Source organism: Aethina tumida, chromosome 7 (assembly GCF_024364675.1).
Source record: "Aethina tumida isolate Nest 87 chromosome 7, icAetTumi1.1, whole genome shotgun sequence".
In the NCBI taxonomy this organism is placed as follows: Eukaryota; Metazoa; Arthropoda; class Insecta; order Coleoptera; family Nitidulidae; genus Aethina; species Aethina tumida.
The window spans coordinates 4,504,030-4,520,431 of NC_065441.1; the positions used below are offsets into that span (position 1 = coordinate 4,504,030).

Consider the following 16,402-nt stretch of genomic DNA (forward strand, 5'->3'; position numbering starts at 1 on the left):
CCTTCACTATATATAGTAATAAAATAAAATCTTAGAGATCGACTCGCTGTGTTCGGCGGACGGTGGCTCCGATTGTTGGCCTGACGACCGAGCTAGCCGAGAAAGGTTTTAACATATTGTGTGTTTCTTGGCGTGCGTGGTATCCCCTATATTGGATGTATTAAGAATAAATTCAATTCATTACACTGAAATCCCTTTGTTTAAGTTTTGCCATTTTAAATAATTTGAAATGACTTATGGTATATATGAACTATATATATTTAATATATTATTTATCATTTTGTTATCTACATACTCTATTAAAAATTTTTATTGATTTAAATTTACTTCAAAACGCAAAATATAATAAAAATCAATTTTCTACCAATTAAAAAATTAATGATATTTAATTAAACAATAAATTTTGAAGTAAATTTCTAAATTCATGTGTTGTAAATATTAATTTATTTTGTATATTTTACTAAAAATATATTGAAAAAAAAACAATAATTTTACTATAAACCAGCGTAAATCCATATGTGCAAAAGTAAATAAATAATACAAATACATATACGAAGTTGTAAAATATAACCAAAATACGAATTTTGTGTCGAATGTGATGGAAAAGAACTACGTTTTGAGTTCAATGATAAAATTAAAATCAACCGTTTATAAAGACATCATTAAATACTATCTTCTGTATATATCAAAAATTTAGATGAATTTTGGATATGTTTTATTGAGAATTTAGTTTGGACTAAAAGCTTAAAAATTACATGTTCAGCAAATATTTAAATTCATGTTTCTATATTTTAACTATATTTTTTTAATTACGATACTTTTAACTATATTTATTTTATATTGAATTATTTATTATTATTTAAATTTTAAATTAAATATATATTTTTAATTTAATATTGTTACTTTTTAAATTAAATATTTTATTATTTTTTTAATTTAGATTAAAAGAATTTATTTATTAACTTAAATTAAGTATTTTAATATTTTTTTAATTTTAAATTAAATACTTTTAAAATTTTAAATTATATATTTTAACTTTTTTTAATTTTCATTAAAAAGTAATAAATCATTAATTTTTTGTCAACTTTTTTATTCCTTGCATATATTTATAAATTAGGTATCTTTGTATCTTCAATTACACAAATTTATACATATATGGCCAAAATTTAGTATTTTTTAAAGTCATTTTCTCCTCGTAAAAACTATTCCAGTCATTATATCTTGATAGATATAAATATAAAATGTTATATATTATTTTTAAGATGTAGAAATTAATTATATAATATTTAAATGGTCGAAAAAAATCATTATTAATTTCTCTACTTTTTTACTCTTTTTTATATTCATAATTTATGTATATTTGGTATCTTAAATTCATTAGAAAGACATCCACATGTAGAACTAAGAATATTTCTTATTTTTTGAAAAAGTAGTCCTACTTAAATGTCCATTGAAGATTCAACCTGGTAAAATGAATTTATAGGCACATGTCTATAAATAATTTAAGATTTTTTAAGAATAATGATATGTTACTTCACAGCCATGATGATATAATCATAATGATAATGAGTGAAATAAAGCTCAAAAATTTGTGTAAAAGATATATTTAAGATTATTAAGACATAAAAAGATTTACAAACATTATTATAATACAATTTACTTAAATTTAAGTAACCTCCAACTCAATGGTGTCACTATGCCACTCGTCCACGTCATAATCACTGTCCTCTTCTCCGCTGAAAGCTGCCAATGGTCCTTTTGTAACCAACAAACCTTTCTCCCAAAGATCAGCCACTAGTTGGACTTTAGCAGTATCATCTTTAATGGGCAATTGCTCCACCTCTATGAATTCCGGATATATTGACTGCATCTTCTCTAGAATGGGAACCAATTCATTGTCGATTTCAAGCCACTGTGCCTCTTCACCATGGTACACCTTAGCATTGTCAGTCGAGTAGTAAATCTTAGACACCTTGTCGTTTTCATTGACTACACGCAAACAGTAGTACCGCAACAAGCGGACCTGCGTATCTAAACCAATCTCAACTCTGTTGTAAACTTTGCCGTTCTTCATGTAATCTCCGTCGCCTTTAGACGTAAACATGACTTCCTGCTTGGTCAAAATGGGGGGCATGGCATCATGCATAAAGTTCTTGCCCATTTTATCAGCAGCCCTATCCACATCCACATAGTGTGACAGACTGGCAATCAACTTCTTAACATTCTGAACGATTTCAGCCCGTTGCGGCGTGTCTTTGGCGCCGTTTACGCATCCCACGTGCTTCAGATAGTTTAGCGGCAAGCCCTTCCTGAACTCCACGTCCTCGAAAGCGGCCCTCTTGAGCGCGTCCGGCAACACATGCTCGAGCAGGTCGGCGTACGCGGTGTGCTGGTACACCGAAACTGTGATGTGGAAGGAGTGTGAGTCCGGGTCGGTGCAGCCCTCGTGGATGGTGCCCCGAGGGAAGTATAACAGGTCGCCGGCGTTCAGAGTCACCTCCATGAAGGGGGGGCCGAGGATGTCGCGGTCCAAGTTCGGGCTGGAATCACGGGCTAAGACGTCTGCACCTCTACAAAAATAAGAAATTGATCATCCAACTGGACTCTTATAAGGAAATTGCACAAGTCAATGTAGCAAAGCATAAATTGGTAAATATGTACTTACTGAGGTTTGTAGAGTTTCCAGTGTTTTCTACCCTCAAGTTGCACTACAAAAGCTTCGATGTCATCATAATGTGGAGCAAAACCTTGACTTCCAGGTGGTGTTAGGTATGTATTCGCACCCATCATGGTGCCAAAGTATTCCTGCAGAGTGGCCAAGAGCAGGTGGACCTTCTGATCATATGTCTGAGGATTGAGGAGCCTGATGCTGCAACCATTTGAATAATAGTCCCAAAGGGCGGCCGCAACAGCTCTGCCCTCTTGATTGAAGTTTTCTTTAACGCCGTTTTCATAAGAAACAACATCTATATTCCTTGTATAATACAATGGATTGTCCCTTAGGATCCTGTCTAACCTTTCAGTGGTTAAAAGGTGAGTGTAGTAGTTTTTGGCACCCCTTTCTATAAAGATTGCTTCCTTCTCCCAAAATTCGTTGAAGAACACATCAGGTGGAATAGGATTTATAAACCATCTGAACAGTTTTGCTGATTCAGTTAAACAGTCTAAAGGTTTTTCTGGACTGCTTTTGTGCCCATTAACTTTGCTCACTTTTAATTTTATTTTCTTTTTCAAGGTCTTTTTAGAAGCCTTTTTACTTTGCTTAACCTTAGTGTTCTGTTCAGTGTTCAGTTTCAGAACACCTTTCGGTTTTGATTTGTTTTCATTGTTCACATGGTTTGCCGATGGGCCCGGTTTCATTTTTACCGGTATTTCAACCAACTGAGGTATTTCCTCGTCATCGTCGCTTGTCACACTAGGTTTTGGCACCTTCTTCTTCCTAACTGATGTAACTGTGACTTCTTTCTGTTTACGCTTCTTCGGTTTCGGCGAAGACTTATTCTGCTGCTGCTGTTGTTGTTGTTGCTTGTACACTGCGAAAGCTGACAATGGGGCAGCCCCATTTTCTGCCATTTTTTTGTTTGCCGGTCTGTTATCAACTTGGAATTACAGCATGTACTCTTCGACTTGTTTTATGGTTATGTTTTGCGGTGTTGTCGGTGTTAAAAGTTAACGTTCTAAAATTAAAAGGGCATGATTATAGAAAATTATCGTTGACTTAATTCTTAAAAACTTACATATTTTATTATATTTAAACTGTTTAATCTCGATAAATTATTTGAAATGTTGAAAGTTTCTTTGGTAGTTCGCCGTTAAGACGCAGAGGGCACGACCGTCGCAAAAAGAAATTGAAAAGTTTCTAAATTTATTGATATACGTACGCCATAAGGTAAGCTAGTAAAGATTCTGTAATGCTACAATAAAGTTTAGTACATATAGTAAATTTATTATAGTTTTAATTTAAGATTAAAATGTGGTGCGTTTCAGTCCAATAGGAAGTACATTTTTTTATAACTTCATACTGGATCTCCTCTTGAAATTGGATATTGTCCATTAATTTTGTTTGTTCATAATATTGCATAAATATGGAGAATAATAGTAACAAATAAAACAAACAGTTTTCAATATAATCAAAATATATCTTCATATTCAGAATACCATTTAATAATTGTAAGCCTTAAATATCAGACAGATATTTAAAACTGATACTAAATATAAGATGTGTTTTATTGTTTATTTAAATGTAAAATAATAAAAATATTACTCTTGATAAAGAGTTTAAGTCTTAGAAATCATGGTTTTAATTAGTTCGTCAAGTGTTACATTCTCAATTCATCCAATTAATAAAATATTCATAAATAAGTATAAAATAGTTGAATTATGCATTCTTTTATAAAATTCCTTACAGTTAAATAATAAAGAAATTTTAGAGATTGTCCAACAATTATTAAATTTTTTGTTCTCTTTATTTCTATCATTGGATAATTTAATTAAAAATGTGGTGAATAAGGATAAGAAATAAGACAAATAATTTTCAAAATATTTAAATATATCTTAATATCTAAAAGAATTAGGGAATATTCATTCATTTTAAAAATTACAATCCTGAAGTAATATTATATATTATTAAAAAAATAATAAATTTAATGAGCAATTAATCTAAAAAGCATCTAATCTTCTGAAGGCAACGCAGCCCATCAAATTTAAATTTCAAAAATACATAAGTATAGTTCTATGTAAAACTTTTGCCATAAAGATACAGTGACGTAGATTTTGGAGAGTTCTCCTTTATTTTTTTGTCCTATTTTCTATACTACTATTAAAAACTATTAAGCTTTTTATATTCTATTCTTTGTACACAAATTATTAAAAAAGTCACCTTGATTAATTTTGAAGTAAGTTAAAGTAATTTCAGTACATAAAATACCTTTTTAAAATGTTAAATATTTTAGCCATAACTCTTTCATTTAATGTAAATTGTTAAGATAATATCTATTGTTGTTTCATAAAGTATTAAAAAAATTACTATATACTTTTCTACTTTGAACTGGACATAAATATAGCAACTTAAATATTGAAAGGGATTGATTTCTAATGGTTAAATCTTTGTTATTTAATTTAAAATTAATACTTTGTATAATATCTTTTTTATTTTATACATTTATCCCATATCTAAGGCATAGGCTATATTTCTTCAAGCTTCTTCAATTGCTGTTCATGTTGATGTTTGGAGATTGGAATGGGTTGGACAAAACGTTCATGCTAAAACACATTTATTAAGAGCATCATTTCTTCAATATATAGAAGTAAATTGTTGTTTAATATATCCCTGTACATAAATCAGTCTAAGGTGGCCTACGCCAGAAACATTCCTAAACTTTATGTGAAGGTTGTTTAACTTAAGCAAAACCATTTTTTTATGAATTAAATTTAGACTCGCCACTAAAAACTGTTTGTCCCCATTGTTCTGTGGTCCAGTGAATGTGATCTTAAGTAACTTAGGATTTTTCTTGAAGATCTTCTCACAGTCCTTAAACTTGAACTTCTAGTCGTCTATATACTTTTCTACGACGACCATCGCTGTTTAGAGAAGACCTAGACAATACATGAGTCCACTCAGCTTCTCTCGAGCGAAATTTAGTCGATCCCTATGGTGTGTAGCAGTCAATAAGGGACCTGTTACAGAACGGTACGGGGTTATATTATCTTACTTTGGTCCTTCTCCTTACGGTATCCTTATTCTTACATTATAAGTCGATGGAAACTATTGTTGCAGTAAAGTACTGGTTACAAACCTTCGTCTAAGCACTTGGCTTCTTAAATATCGGTCTTGTTATGGTGAAGTTAGTCTTTTTCGTCACCGTCCAGGTCTTCTTTCATTAACACGTGTTTCGTAAAAGAAAAGTATCAAATCTAATAATTTAATATACAGTAGGACAACCGTTTGACCCGTCTGAATTTAGAAAGAGACATCACGCATGACAGAGACAGTAGAAGTCTGTCTCATAGTGGGAGACTTACTGTCTCTATTGTTCATGATGTCTCTTTCAGAATTCAGATGGATCAAACTCTTTTCGTACTGTATAGGTGGTTTATAATACATAATATATAAACTCTAATAAAATTTATTTTAATAATAAATAAGGATTAAAAAAACGACATAATGTAATTGACGAATTCACAAAAACAAACAAATTTTTAATAACAGTATTCAAAGCAAAACGCACTGGACCATTTAAGATGTGAAAATCGATAATCGATGGCAAAGCAAAGTAAAAACTGTCTGAATTCTTGTGGTAGACAACTAACTTTGCACATACTTGTTCAATTGATCAACAAATAACGGGTCAATTCTCTTCTTAAAAATATGTTCGTCACAAACTATAAATTGACATAAACAAAAACAAAGACAACTAACTTGTAAATTTATTCATACTTTAGTGGGTAATAACATTAAATAATATACCGTTCCCCGTACGTCACGTATAAATTATTCAGTCAAAAGCCCAAACGAAAATATACAAGGAATAAACGGATATGTATTTCTAGGAATTCCGAACGCGTCCGGACCGCACGGCAAAACAAGTCCAAATAAAATGATCACAGAACTTGTCCCATGGCTGCGTTCGTTCTATTTATTGTTGCGCTTCAGTTTTCGGCAGTGTCGGCGGGCAGCAGTCTCGCGAGCGCTCGTCGCTTGATAAGAGTGACCTTCGCTTAAAAATTGTTTATTGCTCGCGCTTTCCTAACCTAAAATCGGGCGTGTATGTGTGTATGTGCGTGTGTGTATGAATGACCGGAAAATGTGATACACCCGGAACATGTATCCGAACTTCCAGAGCGAGATCGTCAAGCAGGGGTTCATGTGGAAGCGGTCGCAGAACAAGAAACCCTTCACCATTGTCAACTACAAAAAGCGCTGGTGGTTGCTGACCAACCGATACCTTATCTATTACGATGACCGACCGGAAAATGTGAGTTTTTTCCGTTTCCTCTTTGCTGTCATCGATTATCGATTTTCGCCTTTTCAATGCTGCGAATTCCTTTGGAGAGTGCTCCTGAAATTGACAACCAGACTTTTCTTTTAATCCTTAAATATTTTGTTTCTCTGATATTTTATTGTTCCTTCAATTGGATTTGTTTCAGGAAATTCTTAATTATTATAAAGTGTATTATCATTCATTAAAAATGATTCATTAATAAACAATTTCTAAGAATTTCAATCTGATTCACTATTAAGTAATATATTTAAAATGTGTTGTTTAACTGATAGTTTTAAAAATAAATGTAATGTTAAATTACAATAATTTTAAATATTTATTTATATTCATTATTATTTAATATTGTTAATTAGTTAATAGAAGTATACTTAGTGTGGTCCATTTAAAATAGAAACTCACCAAAACTTTTTAATTTATAACTACTCATAAAAAAAACAATTTTAATGAGAAGTTAGTTTAATATAAAAAAGTTATGAGGTAGGTTTCCATCTTAAATTAGCCACACGTTTAATAATTCAAATTTAATTTTTTAATTTATTTTATTATTTTATTTGGAGAATAAAATTGAAATTTCAAAATATTTCAATTATTTGATTATCCTAATATATATTTGATCATTAAAATTGTTCAATATTTAGTCAAACCATTTTTATATAATTAATATTAATTGAATTAAACTGTGAGTCATACTTATAATGTTTATCAAATATTCAAAATTATTCATTATAAAGCAATTTCCATCAGTTAAATTAAATTTCATTATTTTTAATTACTCATATTTAATTAAAATTTAAATAAACCTTTAAATTTAATAAAATTGTCATATTAAATATATAAAATTTATAATAATAATAAAATTTTTAATTTAAATTTATAAAACTTAAAATATTATGCTTAAAACTTAAAAATTGACAATTAAATTAAAAAAGATTACAAAATTTTAAAATAATAAGTTAAAAATTAAAAAATTGATAAACAATTTAATTAAAAAAAATAATTAAAATTGTTAATTTAGATTTATAAAATTATAAAATAAATAAAAGAATTAAAAATAACAATTTAAATTAAATAATAATAATAATAATGAAATTGTTAATTCATATTAATAAAATTTAAAATATGAAACTTCAAGAATTAAAAATAATCATTTATATCAAAATTTTCAAAATTATATTTTTATTTTAAAATTTAAACTAAAACAAGAATCTCATAAAATTAATATTTGGAAATCCTAAAAAAATAACGATTTGTGTTTAAAAAATGAAAATTGTTATTTTAAATTTATAAATCTTAACATAAAAAATTAAAAATAACTATTTAAATTAAGAAAAATAATAATCAAGAAAAAATCAATTAAATTTAATAAAATTGTCATATTAAATATATAAAATGTAATATATTAAATAAATATTAATAATAATAAGAAAATATTTAATTAAAATTTATAAAATTTAAAGTATTATGCTTAAAACTTGACAATTAAATTAAAAAAGTTTACAAAATTTTAATTTAAAGTTAAAATTTAAAAAATTGACAAATAATTTAATTAAAAAAATAATTAAAATTGTTAATTTAGATTTATAAAATTATAAAATAAATAAAAGAATTAAAAATAACAATTTAAAATAATAATAATAATAATAATAATGATAAAATTGTTAATTCATATTAATAAAATTTAAAATATGAAACTTAAAGTATTAAAAATAATCATAAACATAATAATAATAATAATAAAATAAAAAAAAAATAAAATTGTCAACTTAAATTTATAAAATTAAATATAAATAGCTAAAAAAAATTAAAAATAACTATTTAAATAAAAAAAAATAATTAATAAATATAATAAAATTAAAATTGTTATTTAAACATATAAAATTTAAAAAATTGAATAATTAAAAGGATTTTTTTATCTTGTTTAAATTTTATTAAAACAATAATTGTATTATTATTTTAAATCATTTATATGTATTATATTATATTTTATTATTGAAAAATATAATATTTACAAAATGTAATATATAAGTTTAAAAAAATTATAAAATTATGGTTAAAAATTAAAATAAATAATAAATTTAAATTAATAATTTTATTCAATAATTCATGATTAAATAATAAATAATGATAATAAAAAAATTAATTAAATTATAAATAATTAAAACACTGCAACTGTTTTGTGCAATTTATTTTATTTATTGATATTAGTACGGAAACTTGAATAAATTCTTGTCTTGTTAACGTTATTTATGTGCGAATTGATAAAAACTTTCCAATACATTCCGACAATCTATATTTGTTCCGTCACCATCTTTAAAGGTACGAAGAAGCGATATAAAGCTGAAAAGAAAAACGGTTTATGGTACTATCCCGAGGTATTTAATTAAAATTGTCACTTTTGGTCAAAAGTGTTTAAATGTTTTTCTATTGCATTGTGATGTAGCGATTTGTGTTGCTCTGTTGCTCTGAATTTTAATTATTTTCATTGTTCCAATTTTTGTTCATTGCAATCTATTATGATAATAACAATATTCAGGATAATGTATAGTTTGTGTAACAATTTTTCAAAAAGAAAACAAATATCTAGGTGAATTTTGTTATTAATTAATATTTCATATAATTATAAAAAATTTAGTTTTCAAAACAGAAACATAAAAAATAAAAATAAAATAATTTTTTATTAATAATTTTATAATTTTTTATTAGTCATCAATTATATAAATATAGCAAAAGTGTTGTTATTTTTTTCTGTCTTTTACATATACTATGTTTCCGACATATTTTACTCCTATCCTTGTTTATAAACAAACGTGTGTGTGTAAACAAGACCATTATTTAAATCATTTCATCTCTGAGAGCTTTTATGACGTGTTTTTCCGTTCCCGGTGCTTGAACTACTAATAGAAAAATGCTCTTTCTTTGACGAGAACGACCCGAAAACAATGTATTACAAGCCCTTGTTCCAAAAGGAAGACGCCGATTGCATTAACATGCCTCCGCGTCTCCTAAAAAAACATTCATATGGTAATCCGTAAGTCGGTCATAAAGACGTCCATTTAAAAAATTCCCAGTCATTTTTACATCCGTACAAAAGTTGATTAATGAGCTTGTTGCACGTGAGTCATCCAGACGCACATTCTGATCAGGTGAGTCGATTGAAAGAAAGCTTCTTCGCCTGTCGTCACACTCTTCTCTTGTGTTTCGATCCACAGGCGGAAGAAATAAAAAAAAAAAAACGTATAAATGAGATTAAGTTATTAAAATTACGGTGTTTTGTTCAGCCATTATGTTTAATCACAAGGAAACATTTGAAATTAGGAGATGTTAACCCCATCAAAACGTTCTGTTTAATGTCAACTGGCTCGACAACTACAACACATGCTTGTCAGAATATTAGATGGCATTCCTTCGCTTTTTATTTCGGTGGGAACAAATCTACTCTAATTCCGGCTAAAATAAACTAGTGTCAGTCGCATAGGACATAATTGCTTCTAATAATCCGTATAAAATTGCTTAAATAAATTTGGAAAATTAACTTAATTTGTTTAATATTTTATTTTATACAGTCGTATAATTTGTTTAATATAAAATGCCAAAATTTAGTCAATTATAATAATTATTGGTGAATAAATTAATTGTTTTAAAACATATTTTGCCAATTTTAAATAATTTTCCTTTACAAAATATTTTTCTGACTTAAATAATAAATTTAGCAAAACTTTTTTTTCCCAAATAATTTGCTAAACGTTAATCCAGTTAACACCGGAAGACTTTAACACGATCAATAGCTCGAACAATGACGGTATCATTACCACGTGACAACTTGGCTCAGAATTAATTAAATGTATTTAGCAATTTAATTTAAATAAGTCAAAAAAAAATGAATCATCTAAAACCTGCTCATCCCTTTTGCCTTTTATTTTACCAACCGTTCCAACTGCATCCTCCCCGTTAACGTTCACGCATACACGGATACAATGCGACCCTCAATCAAATTAAAAACCATCACCATTCGATCGTCCGAACCCCAAAGATGCGATCTCGATTCCCATTTCGTAGATCGATAGCGAAAATATGTAAACACAGTGTCGAAAGACACAAGCATGGGTGGACCCGGTCGGACTTGAATGAAACGTCGAGAAGGGAAAAGGGGCGCGATCCGCGACGCGGCGTTCACCCTTATCGAACGTGCGCAGTGCACAGGGTGGGACACCCTTCCAGACGCTCAGTCGTCACTTTCCCGCAGGTTCGGTCTGCCGTTTTCTGCTCATTTGGGTTTATTGGTTTTCATTGGGCATCGGTCATTCATTTATTGTCTCGACGAAGGCTTGTGTGTCGAATTAAATATACAAGGTGTGTTTGTATGGTTGTTTTGTGGGCATGGTTCTGGTTTTTTCTTAGTTTGTGATGCATGATTTCGATGTCTCGGTGTTCGTGACGATGTTTGAACAGCTGAAGTTTCAGTTGGCCTATATTTTCAGTTTGTCGGATTAATGTTCATGAGCGGGGGATTAGTACTTATTCATTAGCGGAAATGTGGTTTATTACTTTGTTTTGAACTTGTTTTAACAATTTAAATATTCTATTACGTAAATTAATCTAGTTTTATAAATTTAAAGAACGAATTGTAGCCATTTTATTATTTTTTATTTAAAGTGATAATTTTATTATTAATAAAACTTTATTTCTTTATGTTTTTATCATTAAATAAAATCCAAATTTTATAACTAAATTATTAAAAAAATAATATTTTAACATTTCTATATTATTGTTAATTATGAATGCATAAGTATAATGTACTCAAATATTGTGGTGTATTATTTTATTTTATTTTTAATTATCTACGTCTTTTATATAGAACTTATTTTAGCATTTTATTATTCTATATAGAGTAGTGGCTTAAATTTTAGCAACTTATTAAAATATATTAAAAATGTGAGGTGTACTATTTGAATTGAATGCGAATGCCTATCAATGTTTATTGTTCTTTCGGTTATTCTCTTATAATTAACAATTTCTGTATTTTTTATTTTTCAATGGACAAAATTGTATCAACTTTATTCTTTACGGTCTTTCATTGAAATTTCATGAATTTATATAGATATATTTCATGTATTTATATAGATTGTTTACGAGAAAAACAAGAAGAAATGGCTAAAATTTTACGACTAAATAAGTCAATCGTTTTTCATAGTATTTAACTTAAAATTTAGAGAAACTGAACTCAAAAACTTGAAAGATAATCGATAACTGAGTAATTTGTTAGAAAACAATCTAGTCTTATCGTCAACTGAAATTAAAGACAACCTAGAAGAAATATGACTTGCTGAAATTAGTTCGAAGATTGTGAGAAGATGGTTAATGGGTGGGGATTCGATTGTCCCCAAACCTGCAAGAAAATTCCTGCTTTCTACTAAAAATATATCCAATTTTGCTTCAACCACAAAACAGTGTGGATGAGTAGATTTTACTGATGAGTCTAAATTTATTTTATAAAAAATTATGGTTTAGCATATTTTAAAAATTCTACATGAACAAAACTGCACAAAAAATTTGTTATACACACAGTGAAACATGGTGGATGTTCAATTATGCTATGGGGATGCTTCAATTCTCCTGCCCTAAGTCTGGTTAGACTGATTTATGCACAGGAATATAATAAGTAACAATTTGCTTCCATATACTAAAGAAATGATACTCTTAATAAATGTGTTTCAATATTAAGACGACCCCAAATACAAATTCAAAATTGTCATGGATTAGTTATAAGATCAAAACATCCTTGTTTTGTCTTGCCCGTTCTTCATATATCAACCTTATAGAAAATATGGGAGATCACGTTTATAACCAATTTCGACATAAAAATTTTTCCAATTTAAATGAACTCATCACTCCCCTTGGATGGGCCAAAATTATATTATATATAAGTGTTAATGTTAAATTAAATATCATGATTTAATCATTAAACCCTTTCAATGTTAAAGTAGAATTCAGAAAAATATATATAACGTTGTATAGAATAAGAATATAATAATTTTTATAGAACTGTACAAAACAGCTCACATTAAACAAAAGAGTAAAAAAGCTAAAATAATATACGTCATAATGTTTTTTATTATTTTTTGTTCAATCCACTAAATTAATTAATTATAAAAATAATATTTATCGAAATACATCACATTTTTAATGTATTTTTAATTAATTTTTATTGCTATTTCACATACAAATACATAAAATTATTAATTATAAATGTATAAACATAAAATTAATTTGAGTTTCTTTACACGTAACATTTGAAACGTATTTTCATTGCGAAAACAATTAATTAGTACGGAATACATAAAAGTAGGTTGTTATTTTCATGTACGAAGCTTTTAATGTTATTAAATTCATAAATGTGACATTCCCTAATGTTTATTACGATTATATCAAGCCGGAGACAAAAACAAACTTGCCTTTGCATAAAATGCAATTAGCAGAATTTTAATGAAACAAGACAAAAATAAATTTTAATACAACATTTTTAGAAACTGTAGCGGTAATTGCGTTTTTAAATTACTCCAAAAGTTTTAATTACGATTTTATTTGAAACAAAACGAAAATATTTCGTACTAAATGCATAATTTGGGGCGCGTAATCCGAGTGTGGTGGTTTATGAATGGGGCACCAATCGATCGAAAGTTAATTAGTCGAATTTCTGTTTTGCAGAAGGGCAACAAGAAGGGACAAGTGGAACTGCGTTTGGTGCACACGATCGAGCCGGCGTCCAGCGATTTCGCGTCCGGCGACGATGTCGGCGTAGACGGGGCGATTTGGCCGTTCCTTGTCGGATATTATGGCGACGACGACGACTACACGCTCTTCGTAATCGCGTCCGACGCTGAGGAGAGGTTCGAGTGGATTGAAGCCATCCGCAAAGGTTTGTCAATGATTCCTTTATTTTTTATTTCTTTTTATTTGGGTCTGGGAGTACCTATGTTTAAACTTTTGATAATATTAATGATTATTTCATTAATTATTTCCTGATTAATTGTTTATAACCATAAAATTATTAATTTCAAAGATAAAATTAAAAATCTTAATAAAATAAAATAAATTTGAACAGAACACAAAATATGATAATTCCTTCTTCATCTTGACAAAGTATCATTTAATATGCATATTTTTTTAATTATTGAAGAAGTTAATATATATTTTAAAAAAGCTAGTTTAAAATAAATGTTTTATTTTTTTTGAAACTAACTGAACTTAAAAGAAATGTTTTATTTACTTCTTGTTATGTATTTATCATTACTATTAGAGGAAGAAAATATGATGCAGATCTGAAAATATAATATATAAGCACCGAATAATTTTGAAAAAATATGATTCCAGAAATATTCGTAGCAAATATTAATATTAATAATTAATTAATGATCACTTTAATATTTAATAGCTGTTTATATTTTAAATATTTGTTAGTTACTATAAAATTATAGATAACGAAAATAAAATTTAAAAATGTTTTAAAAAATAAAATAATTCTTAATTGACAACATAAAATATGAATATTTTCTTGCACATTTTAATAAAAACACACAAAATTATTTATTTAAACTGTCAATTATTTAATTGTTGAAAATATTTAAAAGAATAATATATATTTTAAATAAATAGTTTATTTCTGTTTTTATGGGTTTAGAATTACATATATTTATTATAAATTTTGGTAATATTAATTAAAAATATGTGTATATCATTTTTATTTGAGGCACAAAAATCTAAAAAGTTTATATATAAGCACGTAAAAGCATAAAAAATATGATTCAGAAATATTTATAGCAGATATTAACATTATTAATTACCTAGTCATTAATTAATGATCATTTTAATATATAATTGCTATTTAACTTTTGAATACTTGTTAAAAACTATAAAATTATTAATTACAAAAATAAAAGTAGAAATATTATTAAAAATATTTATTTTAACTAATATCACAAAGTATGATTATTACCTTACATATCCTGATCCATGAAAAGAAACAGTAAATTTTAAAATTATTTATTTAAATAGTGAATTACTTAAATGCTTAATAATATTAAAAAACATTTAAATATATTTTTTTCTTTTTTGAGTTTAGGAGTGCAAATATTTAAAATTTTGTCAACAAAATTTGAATATTTTATTTGACATTTTGATAAAAATGAAAATAAATAAAGGATTTTTTTTAAAAATTATTTTGTAAATAGTCTGTAACTAAATATTTAAAATTTGTTAGCATTATTGATGTTTAAAATAATTACTAAAACACATTTATAAAAGTAAATAATTATAAAATTGATAATAATTACAACAATTTATAATGAAATTTATGATATCTTTAATAACCATAAAAACAATAAAAAATCCAGTCATGTTAATGATTTAAATATAATATAACTAAAAATGCGACATGTATATTTGAATTTTAACTTAAATTTTTTCAAGTTTGAATATTTATTATTATAATTAGATCAATTATTTATTAAGAAATAGTTAAATAATTAAATATTCATTTAAAATCAAATAATAATTAATCACTTCAACGTTTAAATTGTTGATATTTATAAATATAAATAATTTATAACTGACATTATTATTGGTATAATTAGATCAATTATTTATTAAGGTGATGTGTGATTGAAATGTTTATTATATAGATAGATATTTTTTTAATTATTGATATAAAAATAAAAACTGAATAAATGGATAAATAGCCAAATTTTAAAAATTTCTAAATGCTAAAATATATTTTACTATATCAAATATTAACTACATTTTAAAAATCTCATTTTATATTGTCTTGTTTTATATTTATTGTTTATATTATATTGTCTGATTTTCTATTAATAATATTCGAAACATAAGAAGTTATTTTTAGAAAGTCAATAATTATATATCATTTCTAACAATTATTGATTAATAAACCAACACGTTTGCATAATTAAAAGACACATTCTTCAAACTATTTAAACTTTACTGACTGAACAATCGCCAAATTAAGTGAACAACAAGAAAATGATATATGTTCTTTCTAAAGTTGGATCCTTTTCAGTTTTACGTCCAGCAACTTTCTTAATGAATGACACAGTTTCATTGGCGAACTTCCACAATTATAATAACTCAAAATTATCCCGATAATAAGGGTTGTTGAACGTTGTTATTGCGGCTTGTTTTGAACTCCCCCGAAGTGAATGCACTTCTCTAATATTTTCCACGGAGGGTGGAAACTTTATAATTTAATTTTCCGCTTTCTTGACTTTTAGGTAAACACCTTTATATGGTTTTAAGCAATTTCGAATCGAGGATGTTTCATAATGGAGGATTATTTGTCTTATTCTAAAGATATTTATTTAATTGTAATTTCGCAAATGTTGACATTG

General features: G+C 27.0%; 2 protein-coding genes across 2 annotated transcripts in view; one reads left to right on the forward strand and one right to left on the reverse strand.

Annotated features, from left to right (window-relative positions):
* Window positions 1-1,588: 1,588 nt before the first annotated feature.
* LOC109605029 (ribosomal oxygenase 1) lies at window positions 1,589-3,873 on the reverse strand. The gene is made up of 3 exons (XM_020021591.2): window positions 3,738-3,873; window positions 2,666-3,677; window positions 1,589-2,570 (listed from the first exon to the last, which is right to left on the reverse strand). The coding sequence occupies exons 2-3, from the start codon at window positions 3,571-3,573 to the stop codon at window positions 1,667-1,669; spliced, it is 1,812 nt and encodes a 603-aa protein (XP_019877150.2). The 5' UTR covers window positions 3,574-3,677; window positions 3,738-3,873; the 3' UTR covers window positions 1,589-1,666.
* Window positions 3,874-6,634: 2,761 nt separating this feature from the next.
* The window catches only part of LOC109605030 (tyrosine-protein kinase Btk29A), a 51,212-nt gene continuing 41,444 nt past the window's right edge, over window positions 6,635-16,402 (forward strand). Inside the window, exons 1-2 of the mRNA XM_020021593.2 lie at window positions 6,635-6,974; window positions 13,707-13,917. Of these exons, the coding sequence (XP_019877152.1) occupies window positions 6,822-6,974; window positions 13,707-13,917 (364 nt within the window). The 5' untranslated portion in view covers window positions 6,635-6,821. The remainder of the gene's footprint in view (window positions 6,975-13,706; window positions 13,918-16,402) is intronic.